The following is a 21,749-nucleotide window of genomic DNA, read 5'->3' on the forward strand; positions in this document are numbered from 1 at the left end:
TAACTCAAGTGTTAGAAAGGGGAGGCTACATTCTGGGCAACCATTTTTAATGAAGGTTCTCTGCAAAGCTGAGGCCTTCTCCATATCCTTCAGGACATGCACATGCAACCGTCAGTACAGTGGAATAAGACGAATCAGAACAAATGGAGTAAGGATGGGGTAGGGCTCTTGTTTACTGAGCATGCTCAAACTCACTACGCACCAAGGAGCAGATTCTAAAACTTCGACAGCATCATGTTTTTCTAAGTATCTTATTTTCCAAAGAAGTGGAATGTTGTGACCCTCATTCATTACGGGCTGATTCACTGCGGTGGGTTCCATGGTAACAATACATCAAATCTAGAAGAATCTCAGATATTTGTTTCCACAAGGACACCCCGAAGGGTATGCAGTACATATGAAACAGTCTGCAAATACCTTCTCTGTTTCAGGGAAATTGTGACCTTTATAACTGTTGGAAATGCCAAAGGAATGTTCACACAGAAAAGAAAACTTAAATTACAGAAACAGATTAGAAAGATCAGAGGACTCTTGGGAATACATTTTCAGCTAAAAGCCCAGGGAATTAAGCACACCACCACCACCACCAAGAGAAGTCATGAATCAAATTCACTGCATGAAAGCATACCTCTTACCAAGTACAGATGATAAGTTAATAGACTCACTAAAGGAAAATGAACCTGTATCAGACAACCCACAGAATACTACATGTGGCTGCAAGGGCAGCTGTTGCAAAATCCAACAGCATACACCAAGAGAACCTGTTTGTGAAGAAAAACAGTCACTGTTTTAAAGTGGCTGGAAACGTGACAACTTGATTCCATTTAGGGGGTTGGTGTGGTTGTTTACAGCCAGTCCACTCACGCAGGCTAACAAGATGGTGAAGCTTTAGTGAATAGAAGTGTGGGGAATAAATATAAAAGAATTTATTCAAAGCAGAACACTGGGAATCTACATCTTAGGCAAACCCAACTTTAACAGTGACAGGAAATTCACTTTGGAATTTTGAAACATTGTTCCAATACTATCTTGTTAATCTAAAGTTGTAGTAAGATTCTTTTATACCCTAAAATGGGTTTTCTGAACTGGGCTCATGCTCATTTGGTGCAGTATTTTTCTTGCAAATATTAGAGTAAACATGCTCAGTAATAGGAAATTTCCAAGCAATCTCAATGCTCTTAGATGCTGCCCTTGCCTTTTCGTTAGCCATGCCAAGCTGCCTTTCACCACACAGAGATGCAAGCCCCAGGCCAGCCCACATGATAACAAAAGGTAGTACCTGACCTGGTGCTAGGTATATAGGGGATGTGTGTATTGCAAAGAGAAGCTAATACACCCTGGGATAGTGGAAACACGCACTAGAATGGAAAGAAGTTCTGCTTGGGGATAGGGAGCCAGGATCTTCCTCCGGCAACTGCCTCACTGACTTCTGCCTCCTCTCTGTCCTACCCTCTGTTGTGGCTGCTGTCAAGGTGGGCTCCGGTGAGCCATGCTCAGGAGTCCTGCGCACCAGCACCTCCCCCTCTTGCTCACGTTTGATCCCTAGGTCTGTGGAGCCGTGTTGGATCGGGGAGCCAGGAATGCTTGAGTCAGCCTCGTTTGAGAAGTCAAAGCCATCTGGGATTCAACACACAAAATTTTAGTGCTTTTTCTATTCCTTTCTAGGCATTCCAATCCAGGCAGGGAAAAGAGAAGATTTATGTGGACATGGAAAAACAAAAGCACTATCCACACTTAGGGCTGGTCTACCCTGCACTGTACAGTGGGTTATAGGGGGTGCAAATTGCACAGTGCACAACAATGGTATGCTCTAACTGCTCCATGTGAACACTGCTGGAGCAAACTAAAAGATACCTACGCTTTTGAAAGAGGAGTATGTTAAATGCAAACTTTATGCCTTTTAGTTCATGCCAGCAGCATCCACACAGGGCATTTTGGTGCACTCCGCAATTCACACCCTTATAATCCACACTGTATGCAGTGTAGACATAGCCTTACTTATATACACACACGAGTACATTTGTGTGCACACCACAGAAAGAGGCAGATGAACTATATTGTACGTGTGAGAGACTGGCAAGTGAACAAAACGATATAAGTGGTAAGAACAAACATGACTGAAAATCTGCAAAATGGTAACCTTTGTTTCTAGGCTTGGGCAACCTGACTTGACAGATCATGAAGCACTCCAGTTCTTGATACATAAAAATAAACTGTAAAAGAAGGGACAGGGGTTTGAAACCAGGGATCAAGTTTTCCCTTTACAATATTTTAAGTTCCAACTTTTTACTTTCAGACATTTATGCAGCTTTTTCAATGGATGTTTTTATACATGCAGGAACACAAAGCTTCTAAATATGACAGTGATTTCTAAGCAAGCTTTTTGCCATACTTATACTGAAGGTGCACCTGACCACATCAAGAAAAAACTACCACCACATCTATTTTTCTTCCTTGCACCATTAAATATTATTCTTAGCAATACAAGTATCCATCAAGGAAAATAGGGGAGTGAAGGGGAATGAGATAAGTTACCCAAAAGTAGTTTAGGAATTTTTCTATAAGAACAAATGGTCTGATTTAGAGCTGCACAACTCAATCTCCCACAGACTTAAGTGGGATCAGTGGTTGCTCAGGACCACTGAAAAAGTCAGGCCAACAGATGGGAGGCAATGTGGTCTAACGGACTGAGTGTGGGACTGGGAGCCAAGAACTCCCAAGATCTAATCGCATCTCGGCCATGCTACGCAACATGGAAAAGATACCTAACCTCTCAAGCGTCTCCATCCGTAAAAGGAGGGTAACATTTACTTACCTACCTCACAGGAGTATTGTGAGGTTTAAAGAGTTCATGGCCATGCAGTGCTCTGAAAGGATGTAAAGCGCTATATATTGTTACAAAATACTGCTGTTCGAAAAACAATTAAATGAAACTATTCTGCCAACATTCAGATTCAGAAGCTAATTGGTAACGATGGAGATGAACACAGTACAGTATGTTATTCGCGGAGCCATGGGACTGCTCACCTTCTCTCCTCCAGCGATGGCGGCGGATGGAAGCTGTCGTAATGGCAGTCCGAGAGATCCTGGGCACTGTAGGAGTAACCTCCACCTTCAGCACCTTCTGGCCTTCTTGCGACATATCAGGGGCATCAAAGGGCAACGAGTTCTTCATGGCATTCGCAACCTACGGTAACAGTAAAATCCTATGCAAATTCACCACCCTCAACTATACTAAGAGCAGTGCCAGATTTCATTGTCAGACTGGATGGGGAGACAAAGATTTGGCAACAGTATATCAGGCTGCCACACATAGACATGGCAGCGACTTCAGGACTTCATGTTTCATGACCACTGACAGGCTCATTGCAAAGCTGACATATCTGGACTATACAGGACTTCCTTCTCCCTAGGAAGGTTTGAGCTTCCCCATTCTTATTTTATTAAATGATCTATTTGTTTTGCTGCAGATTCACTGCACAAAAAGAGAGTGTTCCAACAGAGTCAGACTTCAAATGAAACCCAGTAGTACTATCCTTCAAGAATTAGGTCACAAACCATGTCAATACAAACAGCACAAGTGCAATCAATGGCTACATAAATAAAAGTAGTGTTACCTTCACAAAGGTCACATGATTAGCTCTCAATCTTCAACTACCCCTTTTTGTCAGTTTTCTACAAAATTTTAGAGAACTGCAGCATGACAATTAGAGAAGCTCCACAATAAGTTGTTCTCTACAATAAAAGATAGGTACGAGAACTGCTGATAAAGCTGGAACTCTATTTTTGCAGCTCTAAGAGAGAGCAACTGATCTCTTCCAGCTTTGAGACTTAAAATACTATTGTAAACATAAAAGCAGCTGTAAAAATGGCATTATGGGGTTCCACATTTATTCTTTCAGTAACTTCCAGATGAAACTTCCCAGTTTACAAATTAAAAGATAGCCGTTCGAATAGCCAACTGCTAACAAACTAGGATATGAAAGTCAAGTTGGGGTTTTTGCAGCTTGTGCACCATCACCAGTATAATAAACTTGCAGTCAGAATTTGGTTCACACCTTTTTTGATAGATGAGAAAAATAGAATCCAGCTCATCATCTGTGGCTGTGTTGACTTTGCAATACTAATACATTAATACATATCTTAATTCAAGGATCTCAACATTTATTAAAACTTTCCCCTAATAAAGCAAGCTGATATTACTCAAAGGGGAGTGATAAGTTGAGTAACAAGGTATCATTTCCCTAGTTATTTTTCTGCCTTTAATCTCACTCAGTCCCATCCTATACAGCAACAATTGCTATTGTAAGTAGGACAAGCTTTTCTTCCTTCAATGCAGTTAACAGGCATTAAGAAGAACAATGCTATGTAGTCACCCAACTGTTTTTTTCTTGGATCATTTAAAGTCATCAGTGATTTATCAAAAGTCGAAACTGCAGAGACAGAAGTATTTTAAAGATTGAAGTTTGTATTGGGATGTATAACAGAGCTGCAAGACATGGCCCTTTTTAAATCAAGTAATTTATTTGGTTGCTCATGGCAAAGACATGCAAACAGTGAAATATATTTTAAAATTGACTGAACAAAACCCAGAGATGGATAGTCCTACGTCAGTTCAACTGAAATCAGATTAACTGAGGGCAGGTCTACACTACAGCCGGGATCAACACTCTGAGATCAATCCACCGGCGGTCGATTTAGGGGGTCTAGTAAAGACCCGCTAAATCGACAGCAGATTGCTCTCCAGTCGACCCCTGTACTCTATCCCTCCCTCCCCCCGACGTGACAGCAGATTTTCTCCTGTCGACCCCCCACAGTGTAGACCCTGCGGTAACTTGACCTAAGGTATGTCGACTCCAGCTACGTTATTCATGTAGCTAGAGTTGCGTAGCATAGGTCAACTTACCACGGTAGTGTAGACATAGCCTGAGTATACACCTTTAACAAGAGGCTCTACTGTGACATAGAGGCTCATTGCTACCAACTGGCAAAGGGTTAATGACTGTCAGCAACTCCTACTAGGCCTGACAAACTCACTACACCTAACACATTGCTTTCATAGTATTTATCCATAAATAGTGTCCTGTAAAGTATCAAATGAAAGCTGGTCATTGTATTGTTGTGAAATATATGTACTGTACTGACATTTAAAAAGTTTTGTTTAGATACTGTAGTATCTAAAGTCTTTAACCAGGCACAGCTGACAAACAGGTTTCTTCCAGACAGGAGGTAAGATGTGTCTCTCCGTCAAATGTAAATTGAGCATTGAAAGCCAAATCTGCATACCGTGAAACAGGCAGATGGAAAGATGCTGGAGACTAGAACCCACAGGGGGTTGTCTTGTCTCTGGGGTGCAAAGACAATGGACTTTGGGGTATAAGAGGGAAGCACAGGGACCACTCTTTCATTCTGCGCTTGAGGGGGTAACCGGGCAGTGCGCTTATGCCCATGAAAACAAGATTTCAAACAACCTTGGCTGAAATGATGTAAGGAAGTTCTTAGATGAGAAATTGCTTTAGACGAGGTTAGCTTGTTATAGTTCAGTCTAAGTCTTCCAGAAGTATGTTATAATTTTGTTTTATTTGTAACCTGTTATTCTTGTTACCTTTTCTCACGATCTCTTAAAATCTTTACCTCTGTTACAAAACTTATACAGTAGAACCTCAAAGTTATGATCACCTTGGGAATGAAGGTTGTTCATAACTCTGAACAAAACATTACGGTTGTTCTTTCAAAAGTTTACACATGAACATTGATGTAATACAGCTTTGAAACTTTACTATGCAGAAGAAAAGTGCTGCTTTTAACCATCTTAATTTAAATGAGACAAGCACAGAAACAGTTCCCTTGTCAATTTTTTTTAAACTTGCCCTTTATTTTTTTAGTAGTTTACGTTTAACACAGTGCTGTACAGTGTTTGCTTCTCTCCCCCCCCCCTCACCTCCGACTCTGCTGCCTGATTGCACTCTTCCGGTTCCAAATGAGGTGTGTGGTTGACCGGTCAGTTCATCACTCCGGTGTTTGTAACTGAGGTTCTACTGTACTTGCTTTCACAATAAACAGATTACAGTGCTGTGTTATCTTGGAGCAGACAGTCATTTGAATCAAACAGGCTGGTGCGTTTATACTATTCCCTTGGGAGTAGGGAACCTGGTAATTGCTGTGAGTGTCAAGTGACAGGGGCTGGATTCTAGAGGGGGGATGCTTTTGGAGTGGCTCAGGGGCTGGGGTCCAAGAGTTGTTAAATTGTAAGGCAAAGGAGCGGCTGGTAGAGCCCTGGGGTGATTACTTGAATGGTTGAAAGGCTGGTGGCATCTGGGAGCTGACACCTCACTACCACAAGAAAGACTCCCTCTTGTCTGAGGCAAAGGGTTAACAAGGTGACTTGTAGTCCTGGGCACCCCAAGAAAGTGTTATATTTACTTTTCTGTTAACATGTTCTTTTAGTCCATACTCTATACTAGGGGTAGGCAACCTATGGCACGCATGCCAAAGGCAGCACGGGAGCTGATTTTCAGTGGCACTCACACTGCCCGGGTCCTGGCCACCAGTCCGGGGGTCTCTGCATTTTAATTTAATTTTAAATGAAGCTTCTTAAACATTTTAAAAACCTTATTTACTTTACGAACAACAATAGTTTAGTTATATAATATAGACTTATAGAAAGAGACCTTCTAAAAACGTTAAAATTATTACTGGCACGTGAAACCTTAAATTAGAGTGAATAAATGAAGACTCGGCACACCACTTCTGAAAGGTTGCCGACCCCTGCTCTATACCTTTAGTCTCTTCTATACTGAAGAGAAACACAGGAAAATGCATTGTTTAAACTGTGAGACGTCCTTTGTCTAAATTCCTGTGGTTGTATCAAATATTTTGTACATAGTTATGAATAAATATTCCTTTGGGAAGGAGTTCTGCCCAAGGAAGGGAGGGTAAGTAGTGGCTGTGATATCTGAATTATGTGTCTTGTTTAACAATATTAACAATTTTAAACTGTAATCCCATTGTTCCCCATGATTGGGGAAATTCTGGTAGAGGGTAGTCTCTCCTCCCAGTTTATTGGCACAGCATAAAATTCTCTATAGTGCCCACAAAAGGTCTGAGGAAAAATAAGTCAGTAGGGTAGTCATCTGCCCTTTGGAAAAGTGTAACAGTTTATCTTGGAAAACTCACAAGAGAAAAGAAAGGAGACTTTTACACAATGTATGTGGATGTTCTCAGGAACAAGCAGAGTAATACTGTTGTAAAGTTTACAAGCTTCTCCGCTTTCCTTTTTTTTTTTTTTATTACAGTTGTCCACGCTGCCATCCTCTCATCACCCAGGCATGTAACCTGGGGGTTATTTTTAACTTGTCCCCCTTCGTTGCCCCACACATGCAGGCCATTTCCAAATCCTGCTGCTTCTTCCTCTTCAGCATCTCCAAAATTCATCCTTTTCTCCATCCTTAGAGCCAAATCTCTCATTACATTCTGTCTTGATTACTGCAACAATCTCCTCTGGCTCCAAACACACACCCTGACCCACTTCAGTCCATACAAACCTGATCTTTGCCTGTTGTTTTGATCATGTAACATGCCGCTTCGAATCTCTCCATTGGCTTCCCATCTGACATAACAAATTTTAAGATTCTTCACACCTTCAGAGTTGTACATAACTCTGTCCCTCCCTGCTTATCCTTCCTTGTCAAACTTTGTTTGGTCTCACCCCCCCACACCCTTTTTGTTCCGCTATTGCTCCCAAACCTCATCCACTTGGTTTGTGAGCATCTCTCACAATCCCCTTCCATGCATTCCCTGATGCATAGTACAATCTCCCTGCATTCGTCTGCAGGGCCATCCTTAGGGGGTGCGGGGTCTGGGACAAATCAGCCCCCCTCGGTGGCGCGCAGGGCCGGGAGCCCGGGAGTGCTGCAGCACCCCCCTGCACTCCTAGTTCCTGCGCCTATGGCTTCCGGTACTGACCGCTGTGGCCAATCGCACCGGGCTGCAGGGCCCCCCAAAGAGCGGGGCCCGGAGTGGTCGCCCTGATTCGCCCTACCCAAGGGATGGCTCTGTTCATCTGCCCCCTGCTCATATTCCCTCTTAAAAAATCCTGCTGTGCTGCTTATTGCAAATCAAGCTGACATGGATATAACATGTACATTGTTTTTCTCCTTCCCTTATCTCTGTCTGTTTACGTTGTCAGTACCTAGGAACAGGGACAGTGCTCCATCAGAGCTAATGAAAAATCTCAGTGCAACAGCAGCTCCAGAAAAATATGAACCCTAAGTGTGGAAGACTGACTGACAAGCACTTTCAACCCAGATTATACTGCTAAGGGGAAAAGGGCGGGGGAGAAAGCATGCAAGAAAAATAGACCTCGTCCAGCAGGAAAAACTTGCTAAAAAGTCCACTTGCATCAGTCCCAGCCCCTCCTGAGAGAAAAGTGATGCAAAAAGATGCAGTGCCTAACTTTAAGCACTGAAATAGGCCTCCAAGGAAGATTGTGGAATCCCCACATCATTGAGCTTTAAGAACAGGTTAGACCAAACACCTGTCAAGTATAATCTAGGTTTACTTGTTCCTGCCTCAGCACAGGGGCCTGGATGCATGATGACCTCTTGAGATCCCTTCCAGCCCCACATTTCTATGATACTATCCTGTCTTACTGCCTTATCATCCCAAACCAGGCCCATTAAGGCCAAGGTTGGTGATCCCAAGCTGAAAGGCCCGAAGAGACTTCATGGAGGAAGCAGCATTCTGTTTCTGGGAACAGAGCTTGCAACTATCAGTGACAAAGCAGAACAGGCCACAGGCCAGAAACATCCATCCTTTCCCAGGAGGAATATATGCTCAGCCAAAGTTAGTCAAGTAAAAGAGGCTGGGGCATCAAGCAGTGACGGTATGGGATGCATCTCAATCAAATTAACAGGTCAGTGGGCATAGTGATGCTTGTCTCTTGCTTACAATCAACTATTTTGCCCAACACACTTTGCCTGAGGGTGTATGCGTACTGGGGTAGCCTGGATATCTTGTTTTGCACTAAAGATTGGGAATACCTTTTGAAGCATTGTGCAGAGGACCTGAACTGGTATAGGGCAGATGCTTGATGGAATGATAGAGAGGCACTCTTTAGTCCACAGTAGCTGGGCAGGAATATTGCATCTTTTTGCTTAACTTCCCACTGTGGAAGCCCCTCCCACAAAGTTTTCTTTGCTGTGAGACTGGCACAGAACATTTGGTTGCAGCAACTTAGGGTATGTCTACACTTACCTCTGGAGCGATCGATCCAGCGGGGGTCAATTTATCGTATCTAGTGAAGACACGATAAATCGACCACCGAGCACTCTCCCATCGAGTCCGGTACCCCACCGGAATGAGAAGCGTAGTCAGAGTTGACAAGGGAGTGTAAGCAGTCGACCTACTGCAGTGAAGACACCGCGGTAAGTAGATCTAAGTACGGCGACTTCAGCGATGTTATTCACGTAGCTGAAGTTGCGTAACTTAGATCGATCCCCTTGCAGTATAGACCAGGGCTCAGTTTTTCTTCCTGGACTAAGTTATTTTTCTTGCATTATTTTTCCGCCTCTGGTACAGCCCCTGGGCAACATTTAAAGGTGCTTGCTGGCAGTCAGTCATTTACCCTTCAATTGTTTTGTAGCTTACTGAGGCTGCTATTTCGGTCATGTTTTCTATTTAGAGGAACACAAAGGGACATAATCTTGTTTGTACAGGAGCACTGATACACTACACGGAGTTTTCTGAGAAGAACCACCAAATACAGTGGGCTGTGATGCTGCTCTTTTTAATGTAGACCAATAACATTTCCCCAACTATGCAAATGCCCTGGTACAAATGTCTAAAAAAATTAACTTTCACTCCTGCATGGACTTCAGATAATTTGCTGTTGTCTTTACATATGCCAGAGGGGGGTGGGATTGAAAATCACGTGGGAGACTAAATGAAGTACTTCACTGAGTGACAGCAATTGCTTTAAATGTTATTTTAAACATTGTTTTATATTGCTGCTACATTGCATGTGACTTCTGGAAAATTTAAACAAAATTTAAACAAAGAGAATTGTTTGTTAAAGAACCCGAAGGGTCAACTGCCTTAATATGGAGAAAGACAAGGGACATGCAATCCATCTGTCCTAGAACTTAACTACAATTTTTGTAAAACATGCTTAGAAAAAGGCAGGGCTTCCTGAAGTGTCCTTTGATAGTTGCAAAAAGGCAGGCTGGGGAGGACAAGCAAATGACCAGAGAAGGAAAATAAGGAAGTAGTAAAGAGACAAGGCTATAACAATCACTAACAGTCGACAGAAACTACCAAATAGCTTGTTCAAGAGGAGAAGAGGCAGAAAACACTTTTGTTAACATTGTAAAAATAAAGATAACCTAGAAGGATTTACAATCACTCAGAAGATTTTTTTTTTTTTAAGCTGATTGTTCAGTTTTAATCAGGACTAAAAGCTGTTACACCATCAACTGAATTCAAATACAGATCCACCTACATGCTTTTGTACTGTAGCATGTTCTCATAGGTGCCCACTTCCTCAGGTTCAATATTTAATTCAAACTTCCAATCTAATGGTGCAATGAGTCATTTCCTAAAGGAAATTGCTGTTCTAATAATTCACTGGATAAGATGTATTTAAAATGCTTCACTCAGAAAGCACAAAACTAAGTGCCCTAGCCAATATTAATTCATCATGAGAACAGTTTTATCAGACTTATTGGAGAAGTGCAAAATTTATCTTGGGATTGGCCTTTGGATCTTTCCCATTCAGTTCTTCTCTGCAAACAGGCCACTACTCTAAGTTATGGGGAAAAATAATATTTAAAGTTATCAAATTGATTTACTGTGTGTTAGTCCAGAAGACCACCACCAAAGCCTATTGCCCACATTAATTCCTGATCCAAAAGTGGTGCAAGGTGCCAAAGACAGCAACAGTCATCTTTCTACCTTCTGCTGATTTTGTTTCCTTACCTGGAATCTCCCCCACCCCCCCCACCAGAATGAACAAATATTTAATTCCTCCTCTCTATTTGTCTCTCTTCTTCCCCTCAATCACCTCCACCTTTGTCTGTCTCTCTCGTTGTTCCTCTTCTTTCTCGGTCTCCTTTTTTATTTCTCTCCTTTCATCTTTTAGGGTCAGGCTAGCAACTGCAGTAGATATTTTTTTTAAAAAGCTATATTCTTAGAGAAAAATGTCTCATCTGGAGGGCTGGCTGCAGAATGGAATGGAACGGATTAAGACTGGGCGATAGTCAGTCAGTTTAAGACTGCAGATAGCTCTGTTGATAAAGTCTGTCTGAGAAAGTTCAGCACTATTCCATTTCTGCTCCTATCACCAAGAATACTGTGGGTAGAGTCAGTTGAACAAATTCTAAACCCCGATTAACCACAGGTGAGCAGAATACCAATTTGTTCACCACCAATGTCATGTGATATCAGATGATTACTTAATTTGACCCCTTTGAGTATGTCTACAGTGCAATAAATGACACATGGCACAGCCTCAGCGGGGCCAGGTCAGCTGACTTGGGCTCATGGGGCTCAGGTTGCAGGGCTATAAAACTGCAGTATTGCTGTCCAGGCCTGGGCTCCAGCCCGAGCTGGAATGTCCACACTACAACTTTACAACCCTGCAAACCTGCGTCACCTGACCCAGGCTCTGAGACTCAGTGCCAGAAGTTTTTTATCGCAATATAGACATATCCTAGGAGTTATCTTTGTGTAGCTCTTGCTACAAGAGTGTATGTATTTTAAACTAGAACATTATATTAGGAAATCCTGTTTCCTAGCACCAAGGAGTTATTATAAGCGCTAAGTACCAGAGCTTAACACTTAAGCAAAAGAGCGTGATGTGAATAGTAGCTGTGTTAAAATACCAAGCATCAGACTACAAATAAAATTCTGGTTAGAATGTAGTAAATGGTTGTAACTGCTAAATGAACCTTTTAAAAGCAATCCATTTTATCAGCACATTCATATGCTTTTTAAATCAAATAAAATGATTTCAATGGCCTCTTCCTTACCAGCAGTGGCTGAGAGTAAAGTTCAAGCTGTGCTCTGTAAATTATGTCATCCAATACCTCCTGGCCAAGACCCCACTGTCCATTATATCTACAAAACAAAACAAGACATTTATTATTCAGTACTTTTTGAACACAAACCCTTCTCTTTGTATCTACAAAGAACATACACTAACAAAGCATAAAGGAATAGATGGAGCACCTCAGTTATTATTCTAATTTATATTACAACTAATTGTTCCCTCTCATCTCCCAGCCAGAAGGATGTTATCATGGTAAGGATCACAGTAAAGAAGGGTGGAGGGGCACCATTCGAAAATTACATTACTTGGTATAATTGTTTTGGATTCATGTGTTTAGGCTAACCTAGTGGCTTCATGTCACACTGCCATTCCAGGGCACCCAGGTTTATCAGCTACCTTGAAGCTTGCAAACATTACACTGGTGAAGAGAAGGGATACTGTGGAAGTGACATCCCTGGGAAAGAAGAGGAAGCGAGGAGCACCACTCTGCAGCACCCAGCACTGGTGACTGAATGCTGATAAAGGCATTCCCAAAATGTCAGCTGGCCAAGATCGCAAGTCAAAGGAAAATAAGGGAGATAAAGCAGTTGATCCTCAAATGAAGTAGTGGCTTAATTCATGTTTTCATGCATAAAGACAGAGAGAAAAGAGGGTATTTTAATTCACTAGAAGCCATCCAGCTCTTCTTCTTCCAAACTCCACCTACTTACATGGCATAATAGACACCTGTGAGCAGTTGCACCATGAAGTCAGGATCTAGTACCACTCTGTTACAGAATTCTTTCCAGCGTTTCTCATGCTGCCGTGGAAATCCACTCACGCAAAGCCTGGCAAAACATAATACAGAATCAAAACTCTGCCCTCATGAACACTTTAAGAAAACTTACTTTACATCCATTAAATGTGAGACACTCAGGTGATAAGCTCTGATTATTCTGCCAAACATTAACTGTTCAGTTTCTTGCTGCAAAGTCTCAAGTCAGCTCTTGATGCTTTTAGCAAGTATCTTCACAGCAGAGCCTTGAAACATTGGCCATAATTCCAATAATCTGACTCCAAACACTGTTATTCACAATAGCTTGGGTGAAATCACCAATCAGCTAGTTTTGAGTGTGGGAGACAGAACTTTCTCAGAAGCTAGCCAGAAGATGTGAGAACAACAGGGAATGTGCCTCAGATAGAATGTTTAGTTTAATGCTACAGAATAGAGAGCTTATCTCCTCTGTAACATACTGTTACATATTAATATTAATAGGTGAGTGTTTCATTTCAAAAAATAAACTGGGGAAAACAAAGTTGCTTTCTTTATGAAAAGAATTATTATTTCAAATGGCATCTTTTTATATTGCCAGCTCCTTGGAGCAGGTGCTTTGCCTTCCCCACATCCAGTTCAGGGCCGGTGCAAGGATATTTTGCGCCCTAGCTGAAACTTCCACCTTGCGCCCCCGCCCCGCACATCGGTTCATTGAGGGGCAAATCCCAACGAGCCTTTATAGACCCCAGGGGCCAGCCATGCCCAGAGGCTACTCCCTAGACCAGGTTCCCCCCTCTCCGCCCCCTGAACTCCCCTGGAGGGTGCATAGCCCCCCCACGAGCCCTCCCCACCCCACTCCGGCGGTCCCCGCTCCAAGTCCACTCACTGGCTTTGCCGGGCTTGGGCCGCTGCAGCAGCTCGGCAGGGAGGAGCCGCCTTCTGGAGGCACCAGAGAGCCAGAGCATCGGCTTGCAGTGGCGGCAAGCCCCAGCTATGGAGGAGCAGGCGCGGTGCAGGGGGGCAGCAGCCCTATAAAAGCGGTGGCGCAGCTAGCGGGGAGCAGCAGCGTCCCCTACCCCTCCTGCCCAGGCTGCAGCCGGGCACCCACCCCCCCAGGGCTCCTACAGGGTGCAGCGGATGCAGGCCCCCCCATGTGCCCCCCGGCTGCCCCCTTGCCGTGCTCGGGCCATGAGGCTCCCGGGCACGTGAGCCGCCACCGGGGCGCAGGGCCCTGAGCCTGATCCGGGAGGGGCAGCGGTGGCTCACATGCCCAGGAGCCACAGAACCCAAGGGCAGTGAGGGGTAAGCTGGGGGGTGCGCCTGCCCAGGCTGCAACCCACCTGGAGCCCCGCCAGGGGCGCCTGCTGTGGATACATGTGGGCGGCAGCCCCCATGCGCCTCCCGGCTCCCCCCTGCCACGCTCGGGCTCTGCGGCTCCTGGGAGTGTGAGCCGCCACTGCTGCTGCCCCTCCCAGAGTAGGCTCAGGGCCCTGCGCCCCAGTAGCTCACATGCCTGGGAGCCGCAGAGCCCGAGCACGGCGAGGGGGGAGCCGGGGGCCGCCGACCACATGCAACCTGCAGGAGGCACGCGCCGGGCCGCAGCCTGGGCAGGAGGGGCTAGCGGTGCCGCCGCCTTTGCAGGGCTGCTGCCCCCCTTTGCCGCGCCGGCTCCTCCATGGCTGGGGCTTGCCATCCCTGCAAGCCGACGCTCTGGCTCTCCGGTGCCTCCGGAAGGTGGCTCCTCCCTGCCGAGCCAGGGTAATGCTTTTTTAGGGTTACCATATTTCATCAATGAAAAAAGAGGACCAGGGGGGAGAGCCCCACCCACATCCACTCCCTCCCACTTCCCGCCCCCCTCAGATTGCCCAACACCCTCCCCCCCCTGCTCCTTGTCCCCTGGCTGCCCCCTCCTGAGACTCCCCCACCCTATCTGCCCCCCTAGGACCCTACCCCCTACCTGCCCCAACCCTTATCCACACCCCCACCCGCAGACAGACCCCTGGGACTCCCACGCCCCATCCAACCACTCCCCGCCCCCTGAGAGACCGCCCCAGAACTGCCGACCCATCCAACCCTCCCCCTGCTCCCTGTCCCCTGACTGCTCCAATCCCTTTCCACACTCCCACCCCCTAACAGGCCCCCCCAGAACTCCTGACCCATCCAACCCTCCCCCCGCCCCCTGACAGCCCCCCCGGACTCCCCTTACCACCATGTCGCTCCAGCCGCTGGCTCCATGTGGAGCCAAAACAAACAGGCTGCGGAGCCCACAGCCCCTCCCCCACAGCGTGCTGGCGATGCAATGCTGAGGCAAGGGGAGGGGAGAGCAAGGGAGGGACTCTGCCTGCTGGAGGCCAATGAGAGCGGCTAAATCAAGCCCAGGCGCCCAATCAGCCATGCCGCACTCTGTGTGAGGGGAAGGGAGGAAAAAATCTTGGATGTCCCCAACCACTTGGCGCCCTAGGTGAACGCCTAGTTCGCCTAGTGGTTGCACCGGCCCTGATCCAGTTCAGTGCTGAAGCACATCATATATATTCAACAAATATAATCACCACTTTTATTTAGAGCTTTGAGATCTGAATACCAAACAACATGGAAGCTGCACACAACCATTCTAATGTATTTAATGCAGAAGTATTTACTCTTTACACTCACCACAAGGATTTCTCAGGCAAAGAGCTAATGTAACAAGCATTAGCCCTTAAGAGCAACACACACAATGGAGCCTAGGGGCTGATGATAAACATCTTAGCTCTTTCTTGCATCAGACATTTCAATGCTCAACTTTTACAGTGAGTTTTACAAAATATTGGGTCTGGAAATTTCTATAAAGGTTCTGGACAGAGCTGGGAAAAGGCTGTATAAACACCTAACTCAAGCAAAGGACACAATGATGATATTGATAATGACAGAGGAAGGTATTGAGAATGCCAATCTTCCATTTAAAAAAATTCCTTTTGGCCAGCACTGCACCACATACAATCCTCTTTTCAGTAAATACTGTAAACGGCATTTTGTACCACTTGTCCAGAGGAGACCCTAGATGCCTGAATATTTCTCTCTCTCTCTCATAACAAAAATATGAGGGAATGAATCTGGCTAAGACTAAGATAACCACTGTTTAATATACAGAATCATCTAGCCTAAAATACTAAAATAATTTAATCTCCAGTTTGCTGGTTCTAATCCAATCCAGACACAAAATCTATTATTTGATATGTGTTTAATGGCCTACATAAAACTTATTGGTAGTCCAGTCCCTTCCTAGTGGGCAAGGAGAAATATGGACAAAAACTGATAGCACACATGGCACTAACTGGCAACTCTGGGCAGAGAAAGTCAGGAATGAATGGGTATGAAGATCTAACCAACCTCTCTCATCATTGTGCCAGTGTTCTTCCAAGTCAGTAGTGAGGAACTTTGGAAGGAGCCAGGAGGGGAAGTTTCTATGTAATTATTCTGTGAATAGCTAGGGAACTTTTTTTCAGGTTTATGAGCATAAATTCACACACAACAGGGGAAAAGGAAACTCAATGTTTTACAGACTAGCATGTCAAAATGATGCTGATGGAAAGGAGGTGGTTCCTAAACTGACTTCTGAAAGGGTTTCTTTAAGGGGAACTTGCAAGTGTGTACACAAGTGAGAGTTCCTCACTCAAGGCTGAGTTGAGCAATACAAGAACAAGGACAGACACTCACATATTTGTATTTATAACATATTCCTGTAGGTAAAACACGTATTCAGGAGGAAAAATGAAATGTTGAAGAGACCATTATCCGGGGCAGATTATGATAATTAGATAGCAGGAATACTCAGGTTTATAAATGCCAGACCCAGATTATTCTAGGATTCAAGTGACAAGGAAAATTGGAAATCCATTGCACGGATTTCAGAAATGTCATGGAGGATAAGAATAGCAGTCAACTAGAGAACAGTGCACTTGTGCCCTTGGCCTATCAGTTTCCCCATCTTTTTAAGAAGAGGGTGTTATCAAGGTGTATGTGGTTTTAGCTGGCTGCTATTGTTAGTCTTGATGGTTTTACTAGGTAAGGGAGGCTTTATTATTCTAATGGGTTTGTTTTGTAAGTGTTTTACTGTACACTCACTTAGAGCAAATGTTTGGGTGCTTTAAAGTGTCAGAAATAATTTAATAAGTGTAGCAATCATTTAAGAAAGAAAATAGGTTAACCCAGCAAGCATCTACAAACCTGGAGGTCTAATTTCAGCTATGGGTGAAAGGAAAAAAGGAAAACCAAGCACTGCATCAGAGGTACAACTTGCATGAGATGAAGAGCAGATGCCATAGTTCTGAGGTATGGTCTTGTTTCTTAGCTTCTTGTTCCTGGCGTTGTTAGGAACAAATTGTCAACATGCCAAAATCTAAAATTATTCCACCAAACAACTTGTTCTTTACTCCTAAGGCCTCTGCCTCATATCCTGCTATCTCTAGAAAATCTGTTGACTGGGAACCTGAACATCAAGACATGAAAGTGCACTGACTTGAAGCTTTGCTGCACTTCAGCAGAGACTGGATAATGTAACAAAACAGTTGTATCATACTGAACCAATTTCTAATTAACTTCAGGATGCTGCTGTAAGATTAATGGAGGAGCTGTTATTTTCATACAGCAAAACTGGAATATGCCTCCCACTGACAAACTACACGTGTTTAGATAGAAAGATTTACTCAGGAATAACCAACCCACTTGGTCATTTGCCACTGACTATTCAGCTGAATTTTGGGTGGAGTTTAGTGGAGACATGCACTTAGAAAAGCAAAATCCTTGGAAGTTAAATACAAGAAATACAGGAAAATCCACAGGGCATTAGATTTTCCAAGGCTACTCTCTGTATGCAGATGTGGTCGCCCCATCTCAAAAACGATATATTGAAATTGGAAAAGGTTCAGAAAACGGCAACAAAAATTATTACGAGTATCGAATGGCTTCCGTATGAGGAGAGATTAATAAGACTGGGACTTTTCAGCTTGGAAAAGAGACGACTAAAGGAGGATATGATAGAGGTCTGTAAAATCATGACTGGTGTGGAGAAATTAAATAAGGATGTGTTATTTACTCCTCATAACACAAGAACTAGGGGGTCACCAAATGAAATTAATAGGCAGCAGATTTAAAACAAACAAAATGGAGTATTCTTTCACACAACACAGTCAACCTGTGGAACACTTTGCCAGAGGATGCTTTGAAGACCAAGACTATAACATGGTTAAAAAAAAGAACTAGATAAGTTCATGGAGGATAGGTCCATCAATGGCTATTAGCCAGGATGGGTAGGGATGTAAACCATGCTCTGTTTGCCAGAAGCTGGAAATGAGTGACAGGGGATGGATCACTTGAGGATTACCTGTTCTGTTAATTCCCTCTGAAACACCTGGCATTGACCACTATCGGAAGACAGGATACTGGGCTAGATGGACCATTGGTCTGAACCAACATGGCCATTCTTATGTTCTAACTTCCCTTTGAACTTCAATCACAAAGGGAACAGACTCAGCCATATGGAAACATATGCAATGTTCTTTTCTCATACCACCATCCATTTGTAACACTGTTAACTGTAAACTGTGCTAGAGAGCAGTAATGAGACATTTGTAAGGTTGCAATTCATAAGTTTCATAACAAAAACCTTGTGAGAAGTTTTACAAAGGCAAGTTTCTGTTATTGTGGTACTGTGAGATTTTATAGGACGTTTTAGGTTTGTACTTGAACACTGAAATTTGAAGAAATATGGTACATTTCTACATATTAACAAATTCTAAACCAAGGAATGTTAAGAAAAACCTTTCACAGATCTATAAATGGAAAATCAGGCCTGACAAATTTCTGCACATTACTTGCATTGTTGCACAAGATGAAAGAGTAGACATGATTTACCTAAATTTCATAAAATACTTTAATAATGTATCACAGAACAGAGTGACTTACAAAGTTAGAAAGAAAGTATGAGAAAGGAGATCACAAAATTGGTTTAAGGACAGGAAACAGAAGGTGCCAATGAAAAGGAGCCATTCAGGATGGGGAGTGATGAGTGGGGTGATATAACAATCAGTTTTAGGATGACTTACTTCAAATATGTATACAAGTGACTAGTTACATGCACTGAAAGAAAAAATCAGAAGGCTTAGAGGTAAGCATTATTTATTGTTTATGCAGAAGTGTACTAGGCACTTTATAGAAGAAGTAAAACTCAGATTTCTGCCACAAATGTCTAAAACCCAGGTGATAAATTATGATAAAAGAAGTGGGGGTAGCAAACAAACAGAAGGAGGTGGGAAAGGGTGAGCTAAGATAAGAGAATAACAATTTACACAATTACTGGTTTGCACACCTTGACAGCCACCTGACTATTTTTAGCTCACTTCTTGTAGGCAACAATGCAGAAGCTAGTTTTTAGGGAGGGACAGGGAGAAGGTGGTGCACTGGTGAACAGGAGTTTGGAGGCTCTCCACACATGTGTGAAGTGTATATATAGTAGAACCAGATTATAGTCAACTTGGATGCAGGAAAGCTCAGTTTATGGTGAAACTGAATAAAATTTTCAAACTATTTCAATGTGCAAATTACAATTCCAGTTACGGGGAACCATTTTCCATAGTGAAATTATTCAGTGTTAAAATTCAGTCCATTGTTATAGGTTTTATTCCACTCTATATCTGAAGAAAGGAAACATTTAAAATGTAAAGAAGTATAGTACACTTGGCCAAACTCAGCCCTGGTATAACTCAGCTGAAGGTGACAGAAGCATATCAAGGAAAAATTCCATTCTGAGAGATTCAGGAACAAAGGAATTGTAGGAAACAACAAGTAAAAGAAAAGAATAGAATAGGAACATAAGAACAGCCATACTGTGTCAGACCAAAGGTCCATCTAGCCCAGTATCCTGTCTCCGACAGTGGCCAATGCCAGGTACCCCAGTGGAAATGAACAGAAACAGGTAATTATCAAGTGATTCATCCCCTGACATCCATTCCCAGCTTCTGGCAAGAACCCTTGGTGGGAGTACGTATTGTGTTCTAATGGAGTATAAACTGATAGAAGCTATTTTGATCCTGCTGTACACTGGGAAAAACAATATCTGCATTGTGTATAATGCTTGTCAGCAATTTACAGGAAATACACTGCTGAAGCTGACAAGGCATATAAAAAAAACAGAGAAAAGGATTCTGCTGCTTCGTGAGTATGTATTATAGAGAAAGATTAGCCACCCATGGCCTGTTTGTTTTAGCATAAAAAGCTGGTACAAAGGAGAAGATGTGTAGGGGTATCAGAGATATTTAAGATTCTAGAACAAAAAGAAGAGCTTTTATGTCAACAAGCTGTTTTAAATACTACTCAAGTAAGAGGTCATGGAAAGGATGGGTATAAAGAATGAGAAATGATGGCGGAATTTCTCCAAGTGTGGTGTTGTTATGAAACAAACTGTCAAAATGCTGTTCAAGTCAGTCATCCAAACCAACTCAAAAGTAAATTGGACTAATATTCAGAAGCAGAGGAAATAGGTGGTACACTAACCAGGTTACTGGGTCACTATAAAGAGATGCAGTTGATTTGCCTTTACTGCAGGTCTTGACACACTACAGTTTTTACTATTAATATTCCACAAAGCAAAACATTACAAGACCTAGAACTAAAGCAAATGCAACTGATATACAATCAATGCATTGTTTTCGTATGCAAAAACAGCATTATGTTTCTAATTAAATTATGATCTGTCAAGTTACCAGAGAGGAATGAGTAAACCCATTCTCTTTCTTTGCATATTTATAACGCTAGGAATGTTCCTTAAGCATGAGATCCTCACCTGGAACCCATCCTGCAAAGTGACTGATAGGAGGAGGCAGGCATGTAGACAATAGCAGAGTTGTAGCACAGCATGAGAAAGCCGAGCACCTCAAACCTGAAGACAGACAAGAACATGAGACAAAAGAAACTACATGGATTCAGATTTTTAATAGTCCACCAGAACAACTTAAAAAACATTGTTAATGGTTCACTCGCAGGACAAGATGGCATCAGAAATACAGTACATCAGCCTGTAGGTATCGCTCTTCCATTTTAATTCACCGACTAGAAATAGTCTATCAAAAGACTCAATATTAAATACTTTAAAAGGCATGAGATGTAACAGATTACTACCCTAATGCCACTGCATTGTATGGAGGAATAATGCAACAAGCTATTTTAGAATATATGGTTGAAGACAGACATAGTATAGGAAAAGTTTGCATTTCCCATAAATTATTTTAACGTAGTCTATGTCCGCCAATCAGCCTTCCAGACTGCTTGGCGACACCACTGGCAGAAATGGATCTGATGGAGAAATTATTTATATTTAATGAATTAGTAACAGACTTACAAGCTCTAAATTGTAAGAGACGAGCCAGACAGGTAGGGTACTCACTGTATACAGGCCTATTGACCCAATGTTGTTTTATGCTTCAGACTAATGAAGTATCTACCGCTTGACTACTCACCTGTTCTGTGCAGTGAAGGTTTCTCTCTGAGGATGAAGATCACTATAAACCACCCTGATGAGGTCATGTTGACATAGGGCTCCCTCAGTCAAAGCCATGGATCCAATAGTAGAAGGCTTGGGTGGGAAAGGCATGGGGAAAATAAAAATAGAAAATGCTACCATAAGAAGGATCCAAAACCCATGAAATTTTATCTAGAAAAAGTTCTACTTCTCCCTTGTGGTAATCTGTAAAACAGCTAAAGATTATTCCTAAAATATTTTAAAGGGACACAGTCAACTTAAGCCAATCACACTTGTGTCTGAAATGATTTACATACTGGTAAGTGTTGTTGGTTTGAATAAAAATTAAGTATACTAGCATTGAAGGATTAGAGAAATAATATTTCTTTTTCGTTACCTTTTATATTTTGTGTCTAGTCAGTTTCCCTGTTTCCCATATTGTTTCAGGCAACAAT

At 43.0% G+C, this 21,749-nt stretch overlaps 1 protein-coding gene across 1 annotated transcript in view; it reads right to left on the reverse strand.

Annotated features, from left to right (window-relative positions):
- Positions 1-21,749, reverse strand: part of FAM126B (family with sequence similarity 126 member B) — a 94,646-nt gene that overhangs the window by 12,914 nt on the left and 59,983 nt on the right. Inside the window, exons 7-12 of the mRNA XM_026647672.1 lie at positions 21,293-21,408; positions 20,620-20,715; positions 12,757-12,873; positions 12,027-12,114; positions 3,028-3,187; positions 1,450-1,617 (exon numbers count right to left, since the gene is read on the reverse strand). Coding sequence (XP_026503457.1) covers positions 1,450-1,617; positions 3,028-3,187; positions 12,027-12,114; positions 12,757-12,873; positions 20,620-20,715; positions 21,293-21,408 — 745 coding nt within the window. The remainder of the gene's footprint in view (positions 1-1,449; positions 1,618-3,027; positions 3,188-12,026; positions 12,115-12,756; positions 12,874-20,619; positions 20,716-21,292; positions 21,409-21,749) is intronic.

This window comes from Terrapene carolina, unplaced genomic scaffold (genome assembly GCF_002925995.2).
Source record: "Terrapene carolina triunguis isolate 2854851 unplaced genomic scaffold, T_m_triunguis-2.0 Scaffold62, whole genome shotgun sequence".
In the NCBI taxonomy this organism is placed as follows: Eukaryota; Metazoa; Chordata; order Testudines; family Emydidae; genus Terrapene; species Terrapene triunguis.